Raw genomic sequence first — 25,756 nt, forward strand, 5'->3', positions numbered from 1 at the left:
TGTAACGGCCTGTTTGAACCTGCAGAACCACCATGAGCAGAAGAAAAACTAACTTTATCTGAGATTACTGCCTGTTACCGAGCAAAAGTAGGTGTATTATATTAGGACGCAGACCGAACTTTCTTAGTATATTCGTTTTAGGAATTTAAAATACGTTTCAAAGAAGAAATGTGCAAAAATCAAGAGGACAAGTTCAAATCAAATTTCCGTTTGCCGCCATGGATTCCCGCGCTCATTTACACACTCACACAAGCGCGCAGCGCCGAACCTAGCTTCACTTTTTCCCCGTGCTTTTAGATACGAGCGCTCCGTCTTTATGTCTTTGGATCACATGCGCTCCCAGGGGAATTACATGTGATCACATGTGCTTCCAGTAGATGACACGACATCACATGTGCTCCCCTGGGGAATGGACAGGTGAGCCCGTGAGGTCCCCTGGGAGCTAACATGTGACCCGTGCGCTCCCATGAGAGTGTATGTATGACCCGTATGTGCTCTCGTGGGACCTCTCACGATGTCTCATGGATCATCATAGAACTTCAGGGGAAATGCCACAGGCCCATATGTGACTGCAGCCCACCATGTACAGTGGAGCATCACAGAACTATATTCATGGCAAATGCAAACAGGAGCCTACAGCGTCCTACAAAGACGTCACCGAACTTAGGAACGGGTACAGTGCGACAAAACACTGCGTCTTTATCTACTTTAGATGCTTTACAAGTTAAACCCTGATAAAAAGAGGCTGTCCCATTTTCCATAGGAAATGGCCGCTAGAGCTTTTACATCCATACTTTCAGGAATCATAACTGATCATCGGAGAGGCCTAAATACGCTGATATCTCTCGTCTAGCCCTCCAGGGGGAGGGGGGTCAAAGTTCAAACGCATCGACCGCCATAACTTTTGAACGAAGCAACAAATCAACTTGATCTTGGGCTCAAATGAAAGCTCTTGACGAGACCTTTCATTTTATGTATAGTATAGTCTGTTTTTGGTAATTTTTCATTGTGAAAAAAACCATTGTTTGATTTTTCAAGCCCAAAAAATTCAGTTTTTCGGGTTTTTCTATAAAAGGGAACGCATGAATCATTACAAAAACCAATTAAAATAAAAGTCCTGGATGTCACCGGATTTAGGCCTCTCCGATTCGCCGTTATGATCCCTGAAAGTATGGATGTAAAAGCTCTTGCGGTCATTTCCTATGGAAAATGGGACAGCCTCTTTCTTCTGGGAAAATGAAAATACGTAAAGTGCATTTTAAATGGAAGTCTGATTTGTCATAGTTTCCATATTTAAACCCTCGAGGATAGGCACATTTTACTACTTTTGCTACTCGCAACAATTATCTTTTCGTGAGATACCTGCGTTTTAAGTTTGGCCAATACACCCACATATCCGACGATCTTTCAACTCGATAGTAAATTTTATTATCTCACTCTTTGTATGGCTCTCACTAATTTTAGGCCTACGTCATCTGGCTGTTTTTAGGCGAAAACCGCGGGGAATCGACGTCTCCATTTTTTAAAGTCATAACATTCAAATATGCATAACTTCCGCAAAAAAAAGCAAATACAGCGGTCGTGTGTATATAAAAAAACGCAGAAAATTACGATCTAACGACCTATGCAGAAGAAATTTTAATATGAGTCCACTGTTGCCACATTTTGGCCCTTTTTGTAATTTTCATGATTTTTAAAAATCACGTTACCGCCTGAAAGTGTGTTGCAGTTGATGGGGATTGAATAAAAAGCTGTCGAAATTATTGCGCGTTCGATTCCGCATCCATTGATATGTAATTATCTTCTGAGAAGTTTAGGGAATTCGAGTTACAGCGATTTAAAAATCCGGCAACATGCCCGACACCCGGTTTTGACGCTCATTTTGGTACGTTTCGCGACTCGACGTAATTTTCTGCTTTTTTTTGGTATACATACGAGCGCTGTAATTGCTTTTTTGCGAAAGTTATGCACATTTGAAGGTTATGACTTTGAACAAATGGCTACGTCAATTCCCCGCGGTTTTTGCCTAAAAGCAGGTAGATGTAGGTCCAAAATTACCAACACAATCGTCCCACAAAGTTTCGAACAATCCCCGCTAGGTCACTTTTCGGCCATTTTGCAGTATAACCCTTTCCAGCATTTCAAGTCATACTCGTGTATGAGGTTGCCTGACTTCAAGTCACGTGACCACAAGTCTAATTGAAATTTTTCAATTATGTGAATCTAGCGTTCTTAAATATATTTTCAGCTATTAGGTTAGTTCAAGAAAACCTAAATCGGGCGCATGGTAGGCTAGTTATCACCAAAATCCGGCTTCTTATTGAACAGACCTTGTACAACGGTTAGACCGGCGGGACGGGCGATTCAAAAATAATCATGCTGAGAATCTTAAGTCTGTATCCTGAGCAATGTTGCTCCTATTTCATCAAAAAAAATCTATCAACCAGTGTTACAAGTCATGAAAGACCTGAATAATGACAATGCTCAATGTTCCTCTTCAAAATAGGATGGGCCGCTGTGATGGAGGTTTTCATTCCCGAGAACAGCTTCAAAGATTAACCGTGTGTTAATGTTTTCCTTATATCAGCACTCCAGAGCCAAAAGGTACCGAACTCACATTTTTTAAAAAAATCGAGGTATGTGTGAAAAGTTTGGTAGCCATACAGGGTGTTCGAAAAGTCCCCTCCCCCCCCTCTAACTTTTGACCTAATTGAGGTAGAGATTTGAAACTTGGAGGGTGTTCCTAGATCAAAGGGAGCTACTTTTTGACCCCCCCAAAATTTTTGGGGGGCCCCATTTTGGGGGGGTTACGGACCCTAACTTTTAATTTTCAAATGGGAAGACCCCCTTTGTGATACCTCGTTCGAAAGAGCATAAAAAAAGAAAATTTTTCGCGCAAACCGGAAGTCATTATCTCAAACCGTTTCAAAATGGCGGCCGGTCAAAGTTCCAAATGGCCGAAAATTGGCACCTCTGCTTTTTGCGCATGGATTTGCTTGAAACTCGGTATCTGGGGGTATTTTGGCACGAGAAAAACGAATTTAACGTTAGATTTTCAAAAAAAACCCTAATTTTTCAAAATGGCGACCGGTTTAGGCTCAAAAAGGCCGAAAATTTGACAAACTCGATTTTTTTGCCAATGGATTCACCTGAAATTCGGTACATGGAGGTATTTTGACCCGAGAATAACGAATTCAACGTTAGATTTTTAAAAAAAACGCTAATTTTTCAAAATGGCCGCCGATTAAAGTTCAAAATGGTCAACAATTGGCAACCTCGACTTTTTGCCAATAGATTCGCCTGAAACTCGGTGAAATAACGTCGAATTCGTTTGTCTCCCACCCAGATACCCTCAAACACCGAGTTTGAGGCGAATCTATCGGCAAAAAGTCGAGGTTGCCAATTGTTGACCATTTTGAACTTTAATCGGCGGCCATTTTGAAAAATTAGCGTTTTTTTAAAAATCTAACGTTGAATTCGTTATTCTCGGGTCAAAATACCCCCAGCTACCGAATTTCAGGTGAATCCATTGGCAAAAAAATCGAGTTTGTCAAATTTTCGGCCTTTTTGAGCCTAAACCGGTCGCCATTTTGAAAAATTAGGGTTTTTTTGAAAATCTAACGTTAAATTCGTTTTTCTCGTGCCAAAATACCCCCAGATACCGAGTTTCAAGCAAATCCATGCGCAAAAAGCAGAGGTGCCAATTTTCGGCCATTTGGAACTTTGACCGGCCGCCATTTTGAAACGGTTTGAGATAATGACTTCCGGTTTGCGCGAAAAATTTTCTTTTTTTATGCTCTTTCGAACGAGGTATCACAAAGGGGGTCTTCCCATTTGAAAATTAAAAGTTAGGGTCCGTAACCCCCCCAAAATGGGGCCCCCCAAAAATTTTGGGGGGGTCAAAAAGTAGCTCCCTTTGATCTAGGAACACCCTCCAAGTTTCAAATCTCTACCTCAATTAGGTCAAAAGTTAGAGGGGGGGGAGGGGACTTTTCGAACACCCTGTATATTACGCCGGTTATGAGATACAGAATTTCCAAATTATGGGATAATATCAATGGGGCCGAAGCCCGGTTTTTTTATATCTCGAAATGACTAAAATGGAGTTAGGTACCTTTTGGCTCTTGGGTACCTCCTGAGATTACAGTCACTGCACTCGTTCAATACAACATTTTTTTCAGGCGTCATTTCGATCCGTCTCTATGATGAAGCCTGATTTAGAGCAAATCACGCGTGTTTTGTTGAAATCCTCTGGATTCTCTGAAGCTAATATGCTAGCTACCAAAATTATCTCAGTCCACAAACTAGCTATCCAAGAGCTGTCGCATCAACGCCATTATGATTTCGGTAATACTGTCCTTTTATTCCTATAATGTGACCGCGTTACTTTGGGTTTTGGGTGGGTCAATTAAGGTTTAAATTTGTCATGTTCCCACGCTTCAATTTGGATGCAGTCAATTTGCGATTCGGAAAGGAGCCCCGACTCTTAAAATTGAGGTCCCCTCCCGTTTACCTTCTGAGAGGGCCTAGGAGCATGAAGACCACGTAATTCGGATTCCTTTGGGTCCATCAGGTCGGAGACCCTCACCTCTTATCGGAGAATCTCTATCGATTTAGCAGGCAAAGAGAAATTACGAAGGGGGTAACTTTCCCCTTCTTTAATTTTGGGGGCCATTTTCCAGTCGAGAGTGGGCCGATTTTGAATTGTTAAGTGTCAATTTCACGTTTGATTTCAGATTTTCCATACTTTTCGGATGAATCGCAATTTGGACGGGAGATTCGACTTTTCGAAAGGATCGATCCTTCTTCCTTCTCATCCCAAAGGAAGCTGGGGGCGGGGGGGGGGGGTGTGGTTCAGGGCCATGAAAATCGGATTTCTTGGGGTCGATTCCCTTCTCTATCCCGCTGTCTCTGACTTTGTGCGACCTAAAACACCGGGAAAAAAACCGAGTACACCCTGTATAGTTTAGAAATGGAACAGTCAGGTATATGTTTCGTCCATAGGTATATCTTTGAAAGTCTCGTTTCACTTTTTTGCCTATAAAATGTAGGTGCGTAAATGTGTCATTGAAACGTAACGGTAAAAACTTTTTGAACATATCTCCTCGTGTCGCTGTAGTATAGCCAAAAATGACCAAAATCCATTCACATTACCTACAATGAAGGAGAATGGATTTTAAGCAGCTCTTAGATTAGGGACAGGGATGTTGATATTACGCCATAATATACCTAGTCATCGCACCGGTGCTTGTAGATATTAATCATAAAGGGCAAAAAGTCATTTTAATAAAATAATCCTTCTTAGAGTTACGTTATTTGGATCACACTAGTCAAAAACAATCGGGAAGGCAACTGAAGACACATTCAGAGTCTAGTCTACTGATGGCCCTGGTAAAAATAAGCCATACAAATTACCTATAGCCCGGCCATAGGAAAAATCCTATGGTAAATTGAAACATGGCCTTTTGGCGATAGGAATTTTCTATAGCCGGCGATTGAGAATTCCTATGGCTGGCTGTAGGAATTCTCAATCGCCGGCTATAGAAAATTTAGGGGTTTGCAGCTAGGGGATGGTGGAAAAGGGTTAATTGTGGAAATAAATTTTGAAACCATGAAAAATAATAATGATGAAACTACTGGGACGTAATTTACCCGATTTTGAAGATTAGACATTTTTACCTACCTTAGGGATTGAACCTGGGACCTGCCTAACACAAACCGAAGACCCTAACCATTAAGCTACACCAGATGCTGCCTTTATGTGACGCAAAACCGATATTTAACGTCGATTTGAACGGGAAACTAGGATATTTTCAATCTGCCTGGATTTGTCCGTGTATTTATTTTACTTTTTACTTTACTATATTTTTTAAATTTATTTTATCGTTTTACTTGATTTATTTCCTTGCTGACTCTATTTTTTTCTTCACTCTATTTTATTTTTTCAAGTACTTCATTTTTTTTCTTAAATTATTTACTTCTTATTCCCTTATTTTGTTTTATTTTTTACTGTAATTTATTTTAATACTTCATCATGTTTACTTTTTAAATTCATTCTATTCTTTAACCTCATTTAGTTTCTTCCCTTATACTTTATTTTTTCTTCACCTCATTTTTTTACTTCATCTCCTTGCTCCCTCTAATTTTTTACTTCAATTTAGTCTTTGACTTCATTTTATCATATATTTAATTTACTTTATTTGATTTCTCTTCTGTTGTCTCTGTAATTCTATTATTTCTGCTACTCTATTATTTCCACTATTCTATTCTATTATTTTACTTATTTAAACTTTAAATTTTTCATTTTCATCATTGGATTGGTAGGGCTAAAGGGAAGAAGAGACAGTATAGAGCGCTAGTGCGAGAGAGAGATAGCCTAGGTGCGCGTGACTTAGGGCCCAACTGAAGCTCCGGTGCGGAGTGCTTTGCGCACTCATGCGACACATCTCAGCACCTATGCGCTGAATCTCACTCCCCTGTTCATTCTCAATCCGGATTTTCCGTTGGACGGAATCAACGATTTTTAACAGTGTATATGGCCGATTCAAATAAAAAAAAATCAAAATCATAACAAATTTTGGAAAAGTAAGAATTATTGAGAAAAAATTGAAGAAAAATATTTTTAGAAAAGAAACCAGGATAGATTCACTGGCGCTTATGATGATTTTCGAAAAAAATTACTTTTTTAATTGCCCCTCGTGCACACGCGTATTTCCAATCGCCGGATACTGAACATTCTGTTGCCGGCTACAGATGGCTGTTTTGGCAGCGGATGGTTATTGCCGTTATCCACAAGTGGCCAGCTATTGAATGTCCTATCGCTGACTATTCACGGCTAACGCCGGCTGCAGAACGTTCTATCGCGGCCATTCGTGGCTATCGCTGGCTGTAGAACTTTCTATCGCCGGCTGTAGAACTTTCTCTCGCCAGCCATACGTGGCTATAGCCGGCGATTGAACGTTCTATCGCTGGCCATTCGTGGCTATAACCGGCGATTGAACGTTCTATCGCCGGCCATTCGTGGCTATAGCCGGCGGTTGAACGTTCCATCGCCGGCCATTCGTGGCTATAGCCGGCGATTGAGCCTTCTATCGCCGGCCATTCGTGGCGATAGAGCTTTTTATCGCCGGCCATAAGGGCGATAAGAAAATCCTATCGCCAGCTATAAAAGCTATAGAAAATCCAACAGACGGCCATAAGATTTCTCTATCGCCTTTATGGCTTATTTTTACCAGGGGGGTGTCTTTTATACGACACGTCTTCACGCTTGGCAAAGCAGAAAGGCAGGCAGCTGCGTTGCTTCAGCACGGGTCCTACAAGATCCGAAACTCGTTTGCAGTTGCCTCCTTGAATAGTCTTAAGTATTTGCTCCTAATAGCGCAAATCTGATTTAAAGCATGATAATGGAATTATTTTTTTCCTATCACCTATCATGCATACAAAGTACAACGTGGGCGTGACGTGTTGTCAACATCTTTGTCTTCAATTTTGATATTGGTTAGCCATTTCGGCCAGGGAATATGTAAGGGGCAATGTTGCCAATTGTTGGAGGATAGGCGACTTGCCCGGATGTGACTACCGCCACTCGTAAAAACACATGTTAAAAGTAACATTGGCCACTTTATGACAGCAGCGGCCAGGCAATACGTTGATCTCAGATGATTTATGTGGTGTTAAAATTAAATTACCGTATTACCGATGCGTTCTATGACACATGAATTTCGAACCAGTATGTTGACAAATAGTCAATCTGCAGGTTCTAATTTTCTATTCAACGGTTACTCACTATTTTCTCATACACTAAATTTTTGAACATGACGGCTTCATTTCTTTTTTCTCATAGGACTTAGAAGCATCAAGGCTGTACTGAAATTGTTACAAGAAGCACAACCTCTTCCATCCAAAGAAAATGAATCAGAAATAGTAGTAGAAGCAATGAAGAAAGTTAATTTTTCAAAATTGAAGGAGGTTGACTTGCCCCTATTTAATGTAAGTTTAGCTAAATTTGGGAAATGAAGTACCCTACCCATTTACAAAGGCCACTTTTAACAATATGCATCGATGGTGAAACTGCAGAAATATACACCTTAGTTTGCGGCGTTTCAAACTTCCTGTCATAATCTATTCTCTACACGAATGGCTACTAAACGCCTTTTCATGAAAACTTCAGTTATTTTTCATCTCTACGTGAAGAATATTTTGTAAATTTCAAACCATGATGTTGGTGTGGTTTCCTTTCAAGAAATAAAATAGGAGCAGGAATTTTGAAACAACGCAACCAAGATAAGTACGCATTTTTCCAGATTCACCGTCGATATGTTTCCCATGAAATGTGCTGATTCCTTAAGATAGGTACGAGACATCGTGTGTGAATCTCTTCGTTTTAATAGATAAAAAAAACATAATTCACGATGAGCATCGCTAATGGAGATGTTGCATGTGCGAGGACTTTTCGATTTGACACTTGATTCTTGTGTAAAAGTTCGCAAGAAACACGTTGGTGCCACTGGTTTTCCGTGAAATCAACTCCCAAGCTGAAAAAAAGCTCTCAAGTTGAGGGCGTAATGGAGGGGATATCCCACGCTATCCTGAAAGTCCACCTCTGCATCCAGACAAACTGCCCATGCAAATATAGGGAGCATGAATGGGCTGCCACCAAAGACATTGAATCACGTAGACCGTGCATCCTGTGTTACGGAAGGCGAGGCAACTTTGAAAAATTCGCATGCGATGAGTGGTGGCAACCAATCCGCATCGATGAGTTCGTGTGTCCCAGTTGCGCACATCTGCGCATGCGCAGTAGCGGCTCCTTGCGGCTCCAGTGAATTTTTGTCGGATTGTGAGGCTTTTTTCCCCGGTTAATAATTAGTTCGGAAAAATGAAAAAATGGGTGTAAAATTATGTGTTCTGTAACTTATTTTCTTAGGAATTTTGTCTGAAAATGGACTCTAAACGAGATATTCGTGAAAAACCGAGCGCGGGCATGAATTCTCCATTGCCTCTTCGGGTGATTGGGACACACGCTCTCTCCCCCTTCCCCGTCCGCCCATCACGGGGCTCCGAGAGACTTGCCTCGCTCCGCCAGTACTAAACCGAGCCGAACGCACGGTCTACGTGATTCAATGTCTTTGGCTGCCACTTTATTTGGGGACTCTAAAACTGAAAACATGGCAACCCTGCTGATGTATTTGCTCCCTATCTTTGCATGGAGAGCTTGTCTTGATGTAGACGTGGGTGGACTCTCAGAATAGCGTTGGATATTCCTTCCATTACAGCCTCAACTTTGAGAGCGTTTTTTGAGCTTGGGAGTTGATTTCAGAGCGAATCAATGGAACCATCGTGTTTCTCGCGAACTTTTACAAATAATAGAATCAATAGTCAAATCATAAATTCCTAACACATGCAACATCTCCATTGCATATCCCTGGTAAAAATAAGCCATACAAATTACCTATAGCCCGGCCATAGGAAAAATCCTATGGTAAATTGAAACATGGCCTTTTGGCGATAGGAATTTTCTATAGCCGGCGATTGAGAATTCCTATGGCTGGCTGTAGGAATTCTCAATCGCCGGCTATAGAAAATTTAGGGGTTCGCAGCTAGGGGATGGTGGAAAAGGGTTAATTGTGGAAATAAATTTTGAAACCATGAAAAATAATAATAATGAAACTACTGGGACGTAATTTACCCGATTTTGAAGATTAGACATTTTTGCCTACCTTAGGGATTGAACCCGGGACCTGCCTAACACAAACCGAAGACCCTAACCATTAAGCTATACCAGATGCTGCCTTCATGTGACGCAAAACCGATATTTAACGTCGATTTGAACGGGAAACTAGGATATTTTCAATCTGCCTGGATTTGTCCGTGTATTTATTTTACTTTTTACTTTACTATATTTATTTTTAAATTTATTTTATCGTTTTACTTGATTTATTTCCTTGCTGACTCTATTTTTTTCTTCACTCTATTTTATTTTTTCAAGTACTTCATTTTTTTTCTTAAATTATTTACTTCTTATTCCCTTATTTTGTTTTATTTTTTACTGTAATTTATTTTAATACTTCATCATGTTTACTTTTTAAATTCATTCTATTCTTTAACCTCATTTAGTTTCTTCCCTTATACTTTATTTTTTCTTCACCTCATTTTTTTACTTCATCTCCTTGCTCCCTCTAATTTTTTACTTCAATTTAGTCTTTGACTTCATTTTATCATATATTTAATTTACTTTATTTGATTTCTCTTCTGTTGTCTCTGTAATTCTATTTTCTGCTACTCTATTATTTCCACTATTCTATTCTATTATTTTACTTATTTAAACTTTAAATTTTTCATTTTCATCATTGGATTGGTAGGCCTAAAGGGAAGAAGAGACAGTATAGAGCGCTAGTGCGAGAGAGAGATAGCCTAGGTGCGCGTGACTTAGGGCCCAACTGAAGCTCCGGTGCTGAGTGCTTTGCGCACTCATGCGACACATCTCAGCACCTATGCGCTGAATCTCACTCCCCTGTTCATTCTCAATCCGGATTTTCCGTTGGACGGAATCAACGATTTTTAACAGTGTATATGACCGATTCAAATAAAAAAAAATCAAAATCAAATCAAATTTTGGAAAAGTAAGAATTATTGAGAAAAAATTGAAGAAAAATATTTTTAGAAAAGAAACCAGGATAGATTCACTGGCGCTTATGATGATTTTCGAAAAAAATTACTTTTTTAATTGCCCCTCGTGCACACGCGTATTTCCAATCGCCGGATACTGAACATTCTGTTGCCGGCTACAGATGGCTGTTTTGGCAGCGGATGGTTATTGCCGTTATCCACAATTGAAGGCCAGCTATTGAATGTCCTATCGCTGACTATTCACGGCTAACGCCGGCTGCAGAACGTTCTATCGCTGGCTGTAGAACTTTCTATCGCCGGCTGTAGAACTTTCTCTCGCCAGCCATACGTGGCTATAGCCGGCGATTGAACGTTCTATCGCTGGCCATTCGTGGCTATAACCGGCGATTGAACGTTCTATCGCCGGCCATTCGTGGCTATAGCCGGCGGTTGAACGTTCCATCGCCGGCCATTCGTGGCTATAGCCGGCGATTGAGCCTTCTATCGCCGGCCATTCGTGGCGATAGAGCTTTTTATCGCCGGCCATAAGGGCGATAAGAAAATCCTATCGCCAGCTATAAAAGCTATAGAAAATCCAACAGACGGCCATAAGATTTCTCTATCGCCTTTATGGCTTATTTTTACCAGGGTACGACCTAGTCTCTCGTCTCCACCGCAAATCAAGACAGCAATCAAAATGGCGGCTATATGGCGAAGCCATTGTAGTCTGCGGTTTATTTAGGTGCGCAGTTAATTTAGTCTTTCGTAACCTGCCAAGCCATCACAAGTGAGGATTATGCTTTTTCTAAATAAAATTGTTTCTCAAATAACCAACGTAGGTAGTTTATCAAACAACCCATGACAGGTTATGGTACCCACAGTCTTCCAACTCTATGTAAACATTTTTTTTGCTCATTGTGCTTCAATAATTGTGAAGTGAATAACGCGAGATCTTAGATCGAATCCTCCTACATTAGCGGTTAATGCTTTCTACAGTCAGTACGTTCAGCGAAAAGATAATTTTTTTTCGACTCCGGGTTGGTTTCAATCGGATAACGAAATCACAATCATTGACTTAGACCTACACGACGTGATACATTGCGCATGAATTTTTGGTACCTATTGTTGCGATAATTTTTCTGCTCTATGTGGTGAACTAGTGCAAGTCTTTGAGAAAAGAAATTCGCTCAATAAAAGCTGCAACGCGCTTAAACGTATGAGATTCGTGGCAGTTTTTTTAAAGGTTTGTGAAGTGTAATCCACGACAAACATTTTCGTGAAGTTAACAAACGATGAATATTTCTTCCGTTACGTAAAACTGCGATGAACAAGTTTTTTGCAAAGCAAATCCGCAATAAACACTTTTTTCGTGAAGTCAATTCACGATAAACATTTTTTTGTGAAGACTAATCCACAATAATCAACATGTCGTACGAAGGAAGCACGAACGCGCGCCTTATAGAGAACCGTGACGTTGAAAAGCTGAAGGATGCCAATGGCTCTTATCCCCTATGAAAGTTCCAAATGAAGATTGCGTTCCGAGCAGTGAGAATTCTGGGAGTGGTGGACAGAAGTTTGCCGGGACCTCATTTGAAAGAAGATTTATTCAACGCCAAAGATGTTCAAAACTGGAAGAGGTCTGATGCTACAGCTCAGCGGGTGATTACGAATATCATGGACAAAATCATTCTGGTACATCTGATGAACTGCCAATCAGCCAAGGAGATGTGGACCATCATCAAGGAACTCTATGAACACGACACAGAGGAACAGAGGTGTATCCTGCTAGAAGAGTTTTTCAACTACCTACTAATACAAAGGTACCGATATAATGACCCACATTAGTAATCTCGAGAACCTGTGTACGAGGCTAAATGCTGTGCCTACTAGCGAAACGCTCTGAAGATATAACGTTGATGTTCGGGTTTGCACAAGAACTTAATAATTTAAATTTTAATAAAAACTCACTTGCACGTTCTTTATACCGGTCGGACGCGTTTTGGTCTCATCGCGAGACCATCATCAGCGACTGATCCACCGCTGCTATTGAATGACTTCAGGTTTACATTTCCCCTTCCTCCACCTCCCCTCCGATGATCCAGCGCTTTGAACATCAGGTTTGAAATCCCCGAAAAATCAGTGTTGAAGCTTCTGTCTGATGGATATAAATATTTTCCCAAGCTGTTAAGTGGTGCTTGTTGTTTACTGGATCTAAAAGAGAGGGAAGATTTTAATGTCATGTTGTTTCTCCCAGTAATGCGCTGAGACTGCAGATTTGTCCGTTTCTTGATTTTGATGCAGTTTATGTGTTCTCTACCCCTTGTGTGTAAGTTCCTTTTTGTTTGCCCAATATACAGACTTTGTCACACTCGTTACATTCAATTTTGTACATACCCGCTTTCTTTTGGTCGTCTATTGGCCCCTCCAATTTTTTGGAGAACTGTCGATTCTAAGTGAACTTGTCATAAAATGCCAGTGTTCACGCCGTCACCGTCGTGAAAACTGGCAGCTCTCTTCACGAGATGTCGCTCCTCGGTCCGCGTCCCGCGGCCGGTGCTTTCCCCCGCTTCCCCGCGCCCGCAGCATCCTCCATCTCGCGGCGCCCGGCTCTCCCAGAGACAAGAGACCCTCCACTAGTATCTTGGCCATGGTGGAAGCTTTTACTTTCGGGACTTCAGCATTCTACTGTTGAATTACCTACATGGTTGATGTTCAACAACGTGTTGGCAGTTTCGTTTTGCAAACAAGCCGAAAATGGCCGACGTTTGGGAAAGTTGTTTGGCTCATGACGTCATCCGAAGCTCATCATCGACCATGTAGGTAAGTCAACAGCCGAAACTAGGGTGATGACTGTTGCTCCCTAATAATTGTCCATAAGGAATTGTTGAAACCCCGAAAGTAAAAGCTTCCACCTGTCGCTAGGAGGCCAGTGAAGGGTCTCTTGTCTCTGGGCTCTCCGCACCCAAAGCCGCGTCGCCTGCGGCTATCTTACGCATCTGCGATCTTACGACCCCGCCGTGCGTCACCTCCGCACCCAAGGCTGCGTCACGCTCCTCCGCCATGCTCGGCACTTGCCTCCAGCACCCGCCATCCGCGCCGCTGGCCCTGCTTCCGTCACCCGCGCTGCGGTTGCGTCACAGCATCATGGGAGCAGCGCGCACTCCCTCCTCTCCTCCCCTTGCGACCATGCGTATGCCGTTCGCACTGCCCACGTTACGCAACGGCACGTGTCGCGGCACGTGATCCATCCATCTCGCTCCTACGCATTGAGGCAAGCGGTCGTCCCCTCTCACTCTGGCGGGTATAAATACTGTGCCGTGACTTGCTCCATTCGTCACTTCCATCGCCACTTCCATGAGAGACACTCTCGCGGCACATCTTGCTTTGACCAGCTCTCGAGAGTTCCTCTCTAGATCACGCCGCACCGGCCACCTGCAACGCTCCGCTCCAGGTGCCGACCCTAGGAGTTACTCTTAAAGGACGTCTCCCTCCCGCCCTTGGAGCCACCTCCTTAAGGCTGGCATTCATTCCTCCCACCAAACCAACCCCAAGGGAGTTGCTCCTAGGACTTTATATTCCACCTCCAAGAGGTACCCTCTGGAAAGCCCTGGCGAGTTCCTCTCAGGGGTCCCACCGCGCCTCGAGCGCAAAAATTCCCTCAACGCCTCCGGCGTAAACAGCCAGATTTATACTATATTTATTAAAAATCGTTTAAAATTTGTCAGGTACCAGGTACCTACTCACTCTTTGGTGATAGTTAAAACATCTAAAAATTTTCTTTTCTTTGTTTTGAGATACAAGGGTTGTTTAATTGATTGAAGTATTTTCTTGTTCCTAAATAAACTATCAATAGTTTTTCTGTAAAATCCATTTTTCGGGGATTTCAAACCCAATATTCAAAGCCCTCGATTATCGGAGGGGAGGTGGAGAAAAGCAAAATGTCAACCTGAAGTAATTCAATAGCAGCGGTGGGTCAGTCGCTGATGATGGTCTAGCGATGAGATCGAAACGCGTCCGACCGGTATAAAGAACGTGCAAGTGAATTCTTATTAAATATTAAATTATCTCCGAATATATGTTAACAAATTTTGTCTAAATCACCATCGAATTACAGTTTTTTTCAGTCTGCATGGGATGCAACTCCCAGTGGCAAAGGCACCCTATCTATGCTAAAATCACGATTACTTTCGGAAGAAAATAGAAAGCAGGAGAACAAGCAGTCGGAAGGGGTTGTATTCAGAGCTGCTGAAAAACGCTGATACGGCTGTAGTGGGGACCATTTATTACAATTTTGTCCTCGTAAAGGGGAACGCTCACACAAGAGATCGCAAAATAATGGCAAATTTTGTAATTATTGTAAAAAATACAATCACAAAATTCCGGTTTGTAGAACGTTGAAGAAAAAGAGTCTCGAAGAAGGGCTGATAAGAAAGAAAAATTGTGCTCTCTTAACTACTAACTGTGTAACTTAATATTTCTCATTTTTTTTCCTCTTCATTTTCACTCCGAGTGCATAATACATAGGCTGTCCCAAAACAACTGAGAGTAAGTCTGTATTTCAGAAACAGTAATTGATATTGAAACGCGGTTTGTGAGAGGTTGTAGCTCATATCCTTAGCTATCCATCGAGCCCAAGATTAGCTCATTTGGTCAAAATTTCGCTGAGTTACAGCAATTTTTCGGAGGCGTGTAAAGAATAACCTTACAGGATTTTTGAGTATTTTTTCCCTTGTCTGAACTGTTGTTCCAAGAGTCGCGCAGTTGATCGCAACTTTGCGGATCACGTTGGCACTGGTCTAGATGCAAGTTCTAACATGTTTGCATGTGCTTTCATTGCATATCAGAGTTTTCTTCAATTTCCCAACTCAGTGAAGCCAACATTTTCTAGCGTTAATGACACTTTCCTACGCCGCAGAAGTTGACGGCCGGCCGCCATGCGGAATCAAAGCCGCCGACTCGCGACCCTCGGAAAAAGTTGCATGCCACCTATAAATGGTGCTCTCCCCAAGTCGATTTTCTCCATAAGCAACTAACATCTCTTTCACGGTATCAGAGGCAGTTAAACCTCGGCGAACACAGTAACGGATGGCATAGTGTTGCTCTTGTTTCAGCTCCGCGGGCGAACTCATTGCACCACACGAGAACAGGTGTCGTTAACGCTAGACAATGTTGGCTTCACTGAGTTGGGAAGTTGAAGAAAACTCTGATATTCAATGAAAGCACATGCAAACATGTTAGAATTTGCATCTAGACCAGTGCCAACGTGATCCGCAAAGTTGCGATCAACTGCGCGACTCTTGGAACAACAGTTCAGACAAGGAAAAAAATACTCAAAAATCCTGTAGGGTTATTCTTTACACGCCTCCGAAAAATTGCTGTAACTCAGCGAAATTTTGACCAAATGAGCTAATCTTGGGCTCGTTGGATAGCTAAGGATATGAGCTACAACCTCCCACAAACCGCGTTTCAATATCTATTATTGTTTCTGAAATACAGACTTACTCTCAGTTGTTTTGGGACAGCCTATGTACTTTCTATGTATATTAAACATGAAGAATTCGTTTTCCAAAGAAAAAAAGAAGAAAAGTTGTTCTTATTGTTACCATGTTACCTTTTGTTACATTTTCTGTTTATTTTGCACCTTTTTGAATAAATAACGAATCCTGATGGATAAAAAAGAAGACCATAAGTAATTAGCATGCAAACTTAGCTGATGAATCTTAGTTTTCTGGTCTTTCAAAGTTTGTCAACAATTTTTTGCGGGAAACTTCGCTCTCCCCTGTCAGTTCTCTTACACTTTGTGTTGGATGGCTGACACGGATGAGTGGGGGTAATCTGTAGTATGGCCTATTCTGGGTCCCTCCGAAATTAAAATAGTCTACGGTTGGCGTCCTTCAAGCGTTAACATATCCTAATGGGGCACTCTCGAACTCAGACGCCCTAGGTGCTACTTTCTGGTTTGTCGAGAGTGTCTCATTTCCTTTTTGCTCATATTTGGATGGTACCTACGTACTTCTTTTCGGAGCTTCTTATTTTCCCTTTTTAGGGGGCAAACCGGAAGGATTAGCCTCCTTAGATTCATTAATCTAGTAGAACTAGTTTTCCCGAGGCAAATCTAGTTCTGTCAGAAATGAACCGGCAAAACTAGATCTGCCTAGTCAAAACCGGTTTTGCCTGATTTGCGTAGGCAAAACTAGCCGACCGTAGGCGGAACTAGTTTTACCTGCTGATGTTCAGGCAAAACTGATGAGGTCCGGCAAAACTGGTCCTGCCAATAGAAATTAATTAGTACAAGCGGAGTATTTGGCGATGCTGAGCGAGACCGAATTATGTAACATTGTTTACATTTCGGGAAGGTCATGGATCTGTCACCGGCAGGTCGGGAGTACCTAGATTCCGACCAGCTGAGCTATTATCAGTGTCTCTCCCTCATGTTGACAAGATTCGGACGCTCTGATGAGTGATATTTTTAACCTATTTTTGATCTCAAAGTTTTGCTTTAATTTATGTTTTTTTGTATAAGACTTCTTGGTGTAGTAAATAAAGTCACTCCCTGCTCTTAAATATTTCGTAAAGTTACTATTTTACCCTTCGCTCTTTTTTCTTTTTCCCCCCTTTTTTTAAATTTTTGGTTTACGTACTTTTTCTGGTCCGGCAAAACTAGTTTTGCCTGGAATCGGGTTTTGCCGCTAACATATCCATTGGATAATGTTACCAGATGGCACCAATAATTTTATTATTTAGTTCTCTGCACTGCATGTGGCAACGCTGTTGCACCAAGATACATTTATCAATTTGCGATGTTGCCAGGAACCCATTATTTAAATATTTAATTTTCAAAACCACCAAAAACGCTGGAAAATGCGGTGTTGGTAGGCCGAACCAAGAATTTAATTATTTGTTGCGCCATCCGGCAACAGCTGTGCTTAAACCACTGTTTTCACCCTACTTAAAAAGAAGCCCACAAGCCAAATTTTGTCGGTGCTCACCCAGAAATGCAACATTCGTCATGTTAGTGAGCTGAAACTGCACTGCTGCTGGCCAATCAAGATTCAAAGGATGGACTTATTCAACATTAGAATATTAAAATACGCCTGATCTCCCGACAAAGTCAGTCCCGGCCCCTCCGATGAACAGTGGGCACCGTAATGCTATGGAACGTAAGAGTATAGAGTAAGACCATAGGATCGAGCAAATTCTCGCATACACTGCCATTGCCGATTCATTTCATCAGTGTAAATTTTGTGTCGTGAAGTTCGACCAACAATATTTCTTCATTTGCTGCCATAATTTGCGAAATTTAATCATGCTGTGTTCTACTTTTTCAGATGATTTTGACAGATTTATTTCCAAACGTTGTGCCAGCTAAACCTAATAATGATAATCTTCAACGTTTTATTAATGAAGCATGTCACTCAGCCAACCTTCAATGTAATGCTTTCTTTCTAGAAAAAGTACTCCAGATCTATGAAATGCTATCAGTGCGACAAGGGGTTGCAATAATTGGCAAACCATTTGGTGGTAAAACTAGTGCCTACAGAGTTCTCTCCGAAGCTTTATTTATGCTGGAAGATTTGGTATGATGATTTCTTATACCTTAATAGTTCTTGGGTCAGTACCCGTAAATTTTTTATTTTTATTTTTTAAATGCATGCTGCGTAGCTATGCAGTTATAGTTCATTCCCTTAATGCTGTTTAATGTTCATGAGAACTGCGTTCGCCGGTTCCCCTAGAACCTTGAACCAATGGTGTTGAAACTAACTCACGTAGGGGTTATTTATGTTTCCAAAAAGCTCTTTCGATTTATCGGTGTTTATTTGTCTTCATGACATTTTATATTTATAGTAGTGCACACACACGAAGGCCCGAACAGGGTGTACACCGACGGGGGTCTCTGTCTCTGTCCTGTCGTCTGGCCGTGAGGCAGGGGCCGCAGCTCGCGGTACGCCGGCCGGGGGCCGAGCTGGGACCGCTTGGCGGGACGGACCAACCAGCGACTCGCCTCACCCAGCCGACGGCGTCAACCGCCGGCCGGGCCTGGGCTCTGCCCGCAGGAGTCTCGAGCTCCGAGGCGGGATTGCAAAGGTAGTCCATATTTTAACCAGCTGCCGGACACGCGCCTTATGACGCGCGTGCTCTTCTGAAAGCGAGCGCCTGGCGGCGGGCGGACCCGGTGACGCGGGCCGCTGTCTTGCCGGGGCAAACGACTCGGGGATAAAAACCGCAAGTATCGAAGCGGGCCGACCAGAACCGGCCAGCAAGACAGAGTCCCGAGTCCGACACACGGAGCGAGCCTGCCGGCGGGCGGAGAACGCCTCTAACGGCGGACCGCTGTCAAGCCGGGGCTCTTAGCCCGGGGCCCTCACCGCGCACAACTTGTGTAAACCCCACTCTGATACGGCTCCGGGCTCGGACTCGTCGCCGAGGGGTTATCGAGGCTGCTCGCCGGTCGTGGTAGACGCCGTCTCTCCTCCGCAGCCGTCGGGCGGGTCTCCGGTGTCGTATGCCGGGTGAGTCGATGGTGGGTGATTTCGCCTGCCGCGTAAGTCCTTGGTGGGGGGCGGTCGTTAGGGGACCCCTCTAAACGGACCCACGTAGGCTCGTCTGGGGAGACCGTCCCCCTGGCGCTAGGAACAGCCGCTTGCTGAGGCCTGTAGTACGTCAACCACTCAAATCCAATGGAGATACATCTGAAAATTTTAAGATCATCCTCTTCTGGTAATTGTTCCGGTCGATGTCAAAACTTTATGTCTGTACCTACGAGGTTTGTGGGTCCCCACTATTTGAAACTCTGTTACTCGCGAAAATCAAATATTCCCACTCTTTGCAACCTCAGATATCTTTAAGTTACTTATTGTTGATTTATTTAAGGATACCTGTTAGAGGATGAATGAATTAAAATGAAATGCAGCACAATTGTGAAAAAAAATAAATCTAAAACTCTCTTCATAAACTGTGCTGAACTTTTCCATTGTAGATACAAAAGAATGCTCTCTCTTGGTGCGCGCCGCCTATCCAATCCAGTCTAATGCAACTAGGTAACTATTTTTTGTTGACAAAAAACTCGAATCATAAAATTATTTTGTCAAATTTTGTAAATTGAAGATTGCAGATGTTACCTAGAATGTCGTTTCGTAGCCCATCCAATTAATTTGAATTATACATAGGCTGTCCAAAAAGAACCGAGACTGGTTCCATAACTCAAAAACCAAGATAGCTAGAGGCTTGATCTTGGTTTCATTTGAAAGATCAACTCGATATCTATCGATTAAAATCAAAATCAAAACTTTTGGTCAAATATTTCAAAAGTTACAACAGTGTTTGTAAAAAAAAATATCAGGACCCCCTACCGTTTTTTATGACTATTTTCTCTTGCCGAGAACACTCTCTCAATTATTAATGATCAGTGCACGGTTCTTTTGCAACTAATCATGGCAAAACCTAATCGATTTGGAAACACTGTCAAGCCGTCGTCGTCCGACTACGGGTATAAGGGTTCAAAATCCACGGGGAAAGAGTGAATCGTCGGTTAGCCACCCCAAAAAAACCCAGGATATGTTCAGCAGTTGTTGACAGTTCACAGTGCGTGCGTGGTCTACGCTGCAGATAGTGAGTGATTTTGTTTCTGTGTTCGAAATTTTTGATACCACTGCTTTATCTCTTTCTATGTGGTATCAAAAATTTCGAACACAGGAACAAAATCACTCACTATCTGCAGCGTAGACCACGCACGCACTGTGAACTGTCAACAACTGCCGAAAATTTCCCGGGTTCTTTAGGGGTGGCTGACCGACGGTTGATTCTTTCCCTGTGGACTTTCAACCCTTATACCCGTAGTCGGACGACGACGGCTTGACAGTGTTTCCAAATCGATTAGGTTTTGCCATGATTAGTTGCAAAAGAACCGTGCACTGATCATTAATAATTGAGAGAGTGTTCTCGGCAAGAGAAAATAGTCATAAAAAACGGTAGGGGGTCCTGATATTTTTTTTACAAACACTGTTGTAACTTTTGAAATATTTGACCAAAAGTTTTGATTTTGATTTTAATCGATAGATATCGAGTTGATCTTTCAAATGAAACCAAGATCAAGCCTCTAGCTATCTTGGTTTTTGAGTTATGGAACCAGTCTCGGTACTTTTTGGACAGCCTATGTATTTATGGTTAAAGGGGACACTTCTCAATGAGGAACCCGAATTTTTGTCAGATTTTTTAAATTCAAGATGGCGGGTGTGATCGAAAAGTTAAATTCAACATTTGTAACACCTCACGTTACAAACTAACTTCGCATCGCTCAGCTCATAGAGAACCGAAAAATGCCGATTTTCAGCCATTTTGAACAAATTTGGCAACTTTTTGGCAGAACTTTTTGTCACTAAGTTAAAATTTGGATTCAGCGTCAACATTAGCAGAACCCAAAATATTGTTGCTGCTAAGTGTTTTTTGAGAGATAGAATTCCTATTTGTCTTGACTCATCAAGCGTTGTCGCTCCTAAAAGCCATAAAAAGTAGCCATAATTTGGACTCAAATTATTTCCATGTGAGGTGTAACATATCGTGGATGCGACATGGAACAACCTGTCCATTTAACAGTTATAACCCAAATCAAAAAAGATCCTTTTTGAGGCATTTGGGATTTGTAAAAATGTGAAACTGCTGAATCGTACTTACTACAAAAATATTGCCCTGCCACGGTCCTGGAGAATCAGCACTTTCGGCTCTTCTGGGACAACCCGATCTTAACTGATAAAACCATCATGGCTATCAGGCCGGACAGTGCTTGTTGATAAGCGAGATAGCCCCACTTACATCATCGATATTAGCATTCCTAATAATCATAACTTGGAGCTGAAGCATCAAGAAAAGATGGCAAAATATCTGCCCTTAGCTGCGGAAATGAAGCGGTTATGGAACCTGAACATTGTTTGCATCAAGCTCCTAATATATGCTCCCTCATAATGTCAGGAACGGGAATAGCTCTAAAATGTTTAGTTAAACATCTTCGAGTTCTTGGAATGCTCCTGCTGGAGTGAGCTCCTGCTTCACTCAATGTAGAAGTATGTTGTCATAAGCAAGTCAAATATTGTCAGGTCGTTTCTTAATATCGATTAATTCTTTTTAATTTTACTTTAAAAGGAAATTTTTAAACTTTATTTTAAAATAAAATTTACTTTTCACTCAAGCAAGATAGTGTGTATTACTGAATTTAGCCTACTTATACCGCAAATGCTCCCTTTTTCGTGTTAAAAAAAAAATAAATAAAATAAAACATAAACATAAAAATAAAAATAAAAATAAAAATAAAAATAAAAATAAAAATAAAAATAAAAATAAAAATAAAAATAAAAATAAAAATAAAAATAAAATAATAATCTCTTTATTTAGGTACAATTTCAACATGAATTGAATCATGAAATAGTGTCAAATATTTAGTTACATAGTAAAGTACCAGCAGTACCATACGTACCGGTATAGTATAGTATCAGCTAAGTACATTAAAATCGCACTATAATAGAATATAATTAAAACGTTAGAATAAAATTAAAACATTAGAAATCATCTGTAGAATACATGCACTTTTCGATCAAACGCGTCTTACAAATCCTTTTGAAAAGTTGCAAGTTTCCCTCACTTTGCATAGTTTTCGGTACTTTCGAAAAGAATTGATATTCGAAACTTAGGAGACTACGTTTTTCCCACTTTGAGTTTGATGTCTCACTCCTTAATGCATCCTTGTTCCTGGTATTATACTGATCAACATCTCTCTTGGTCAGTAATAAATGTATACTATGGAAGAATGCAATTAAGGAGCGATACACAAACAAAACAAAACAAAAGAAGGGATGGCAGTGTTAAAATTTTATTGTTGGTGGAAATTTCTTTGCAGCTTTCCTTCTTTTAATTTTAAAGGTCGTTCTTAGGGCTTTTTTTTTGTAATTTGAAAATCTGTTCAGAAAAACCTTTATTACATGTATGTACCCCGTACAGTGAGACAATAATTAAATGATAATAAAATAGAGGATAATAGATTATATTATTAATATCACTATTATATTATTATTATATTAATATCACAAAACTTGGAGAAATAGCTTAAAATAAAAATAAAACTGGAGAGTTTGGTTCTTAATCTGGATGTATGAGCAGACATGGTGAGATCTTTGTCCAGTACAAATCCTTGATGCTTAAGGTTAATCTTCAACGTTGCTGAGCGTTAATTCTGAAAAAATTCATCAGGTCACGCTGCTAAAATCTGGCTCCAAAATCTGTTATTTAAGTATCAAATTATGTACAGGGTTATTCAAAAGTTACGCACCACTGGCCATAACTTTAGTTCTAATTATGATATCGATTTGCGGTTTGTGGCGTCCTTCCTCATATCGAAGGGGAAACTTTTTGAGGTACTTTCCAGTTCTTCACCCCCCCCCCCCCAGGTGGAGGGAGGGCGGGGGGCAACTCAAAAATTTCAAATGGCAACCCCCATCATGTGATGCATCGTTAGAAAGAGCATGAAAAAAGAAAATTTTTGGCGCAAACCGGAAGTCAATCTGACCCTCCTGTCAAAAGTTAGGGGGGTCCAAAGGTTATTTAGGGGGTCCGTACCTTCATTTTTTAGAGTAGCTTCGGCGGCTCTTGGACATACCGTTTCTCTTTTCAAAGGGTCCTCGAATACTCCAAGTCTGATACCGAAGTCTTCATATTGCCCCCGGGCCATCACAGCCCCCCCCCCCGCAGGGGGGAATGGGCCTGTTACAATGAAACATTGCATTAAAATGCGAAAAGTCACAGAAGAACTTCAAACTTAGCATCAAATCCGAGTGGAACTTCTTGCCAATGTTAACGCAAACGCAGCCTGCGACTTTAAAGTGAGTTTTCAAAACTCTTAGCCCCCTACCCCCCCCCCTCATTTTTGGTTGCAGAGCGGGTAAAAACCGGGACATTCACTACAAATAATGCCCGAAACTAATGTCCACCTTGAGGAGGACCCTTGAAACGTTGCGATCAGTCGGAGCATTGAAATACAAGGACTGCCACCCCCTTAAAGTACGGAAACATCCAAAACACCCCCGCTGCCCCCCTCATTTTTCGTTGCGGAGCGGGTAAAAACCGGGAAAATCGCCAGAAATGATGCCCCGGTTCTTACCAGCTCTGCAACGAAAAAAGAGGGGGGCAGCGGGGGTTTTATGGATGTTTCCGTCCTTTAAAAGGGCGGCAGTTCCTGTGTTGCAGTTCTCCGACTAAGCGCAACGTTTCAAGGGTTCTCGTCAAGTTCTACAGTGGTTTCGGGCATCATTTCTGGCGATTTTCCCGGTTTTTTCCCGCTCCGCAACGAAAAATGAGGGGGGCAGCGGGGGTGTTTTGGATGTTTCCGTACTTTAAGGGGGTGGCAGTCCTTGTATTTCAATGCTCCGACTGATCGCAACGTTTCAAGGGTCCTCCTCAAGTTGGACATTAGTTTTGGGCATTATTTGTAGTGATTGTCCCGGTTTTTACCCGCTCTGCAACCAAAAATGGGGCTAAGAGTTTTGAAAACTCACTTTAAAGTCGCAGGCTGCGTTTGCGTTAACATTGGCAAGAAGTTCCACTCGGATTTGATGCTATGTTTGAAGCTCTCCTGTGACTTTTCGCATTTTAATGCAATGTTTCATTGTAACAGACCCATCCCCCCCTAAGGGGGGGGGGCTGTGGTGGCCCGGGGGCAATATGAAGACTTCGGTATCAGACTTGGAGTATTCGAGGACTCTTTGAAAAGAGAAACGGTATGTCCAAGAGCCGCCGAAGCTACTCTAAAAAATGAAGGTACGGACCCCCTAAATAACCTTTGGACCCCCCTAACTTTTGACAGGAGGGTCAGATTGACTTCCGGTTTGCGCCAAAAATTTTCTTTTTTCATGCTCTTTCTAACGATGTATCACATGATGGGGGTTGCCATTTGCATTTTTTGAGTTGCCCCCGCCCCCCTCCCCCTGGGGGGGGGGGGTGAAGAACTGAAAAGTACCTCAAAAAGTTTTCCCCTCGATATGAGGAAGGACGCCACAAACCGCAAATCGATATCATAATTAGAACTAAAGTTATGGCCAGTGGTGCGTAACTTTTGAATAACCCTGTATATTACATTGAAAGACCCATTAGTTCTAGCAGTATACGTCTGGAATGTTTAGAAACAAACAAGAGCTTAGAAATAAAAAAAAAAAAATAAAGTTTAAGCTTAATAATAATGTTTAATAATAAAAGCTATTTGATCCCAGTTTCTCTTAAGGGATGTTTGCAAGAGAAATAGCCCACGGTGAGAGACAGATATCTGCAACTGTTGAGAGCGATCACTTGTGATTGGTCGTATCAAGGTCATTATGCTGAACCCTAATTTTTTCTGGGATCAAGTTACAGAGTTTCGGAAATCACTCTTCCCGTCCTTTTTACTGTCAATAGAAAGAAAAATATTATAGCCAGAACTTATGGCTCTTCGATTTCCACAGAAATTCCTTTTCTTTTCATAAAATCTCAAAGACTCACGTAAAGCTGTACGGACTCTAATGGCGTGAACCAAAAAATCATAACACAGCGGTGGCGCCCCCTGAGTAGAAAAATGTCTTACTACGTACCGTTGTAGGTTCACCTTAAATTTTGTTATTTAATGGAGAACAAAATCTTGTAGTACCATTGTAAGGTTGATTTGTGAGCCATCGTTTACAAAAGTCAAGTTTGTTTTTTGGATGTTTACAATAACGCCATTAAAATCACACCATTGTAAAAAGTAGCCAACTAGAATATAAGCATCGATTTCTATCTGAGACATCATGAGCATATTACTAATAATGAAAAGAATGTCATCCGCAAAGAGCACTTTGTATAGGTAATAGAGATCGAATGTTTTCCAGGTAAATTGTAATAGTTAAATATTGAACTACATCATTTATGAAAATGAGAATAAGGATGAGTCCAAGGATGGAGCCTTGTGAGCCTGTGTGCGCGCCACAGATGATCTCCAACAGATTAGATAGAAATGAATTGCCTTTTCGTTTTAAAGTCCTATACTGTAATCTGTTTTTTAGGTACCTAACTGTTTAACCAATTAACGAAGTACTTGTGTAGTCCTAATAAATGCAGTTTTAGAGAAAGAACATCAAAGTTTACTGAATCGAAAGCT

The 25,756-nt window shown here is 41.5% G+C and overlaps 1 protein-coding gene across 1 annotated transcript in view; it reads left to right on the top strand.

Moving 5' to 3' along the window:
• Window positions 1–25,756, top strand: part of Dhc36C (Dynein heavy chain at 36C) — a 542,513-nt gene that overhangs the window by 245,391 nt on the left and 271,366 nt on the right. The window contains exons 24-26 of the mRNA XM_072306421.1: window positions 4,182–4,347; window positions 7,844–7,989; window positions 17,937–18,185. Of these exons, the coding sequence (XP_072162522.1) occupies window positions 4,182–4,347; window positions 7,844–7,989; window positions 17,937–18,185 (561 nt within the window). The remainder of the gene's footprint in view (window positions 1–4,181; window positions 4,348–7,843; window positions 7,990–17,936; window positions 18,186–25,756) is intronic.

Source organism: Bemisia tabaci, chromosome 1 (genome assembly GCF_918797505.1).
Source record: "Bemisia tabaci chromosome 1, PGI_BMITA_v3".
Classification (NCBI taxonomy): Eukaryota; Metazoa; Arthropoda; class Insecta; order Hemiptera; family Aleyrodidae; genus Bemisia; species Bemisia tabaci.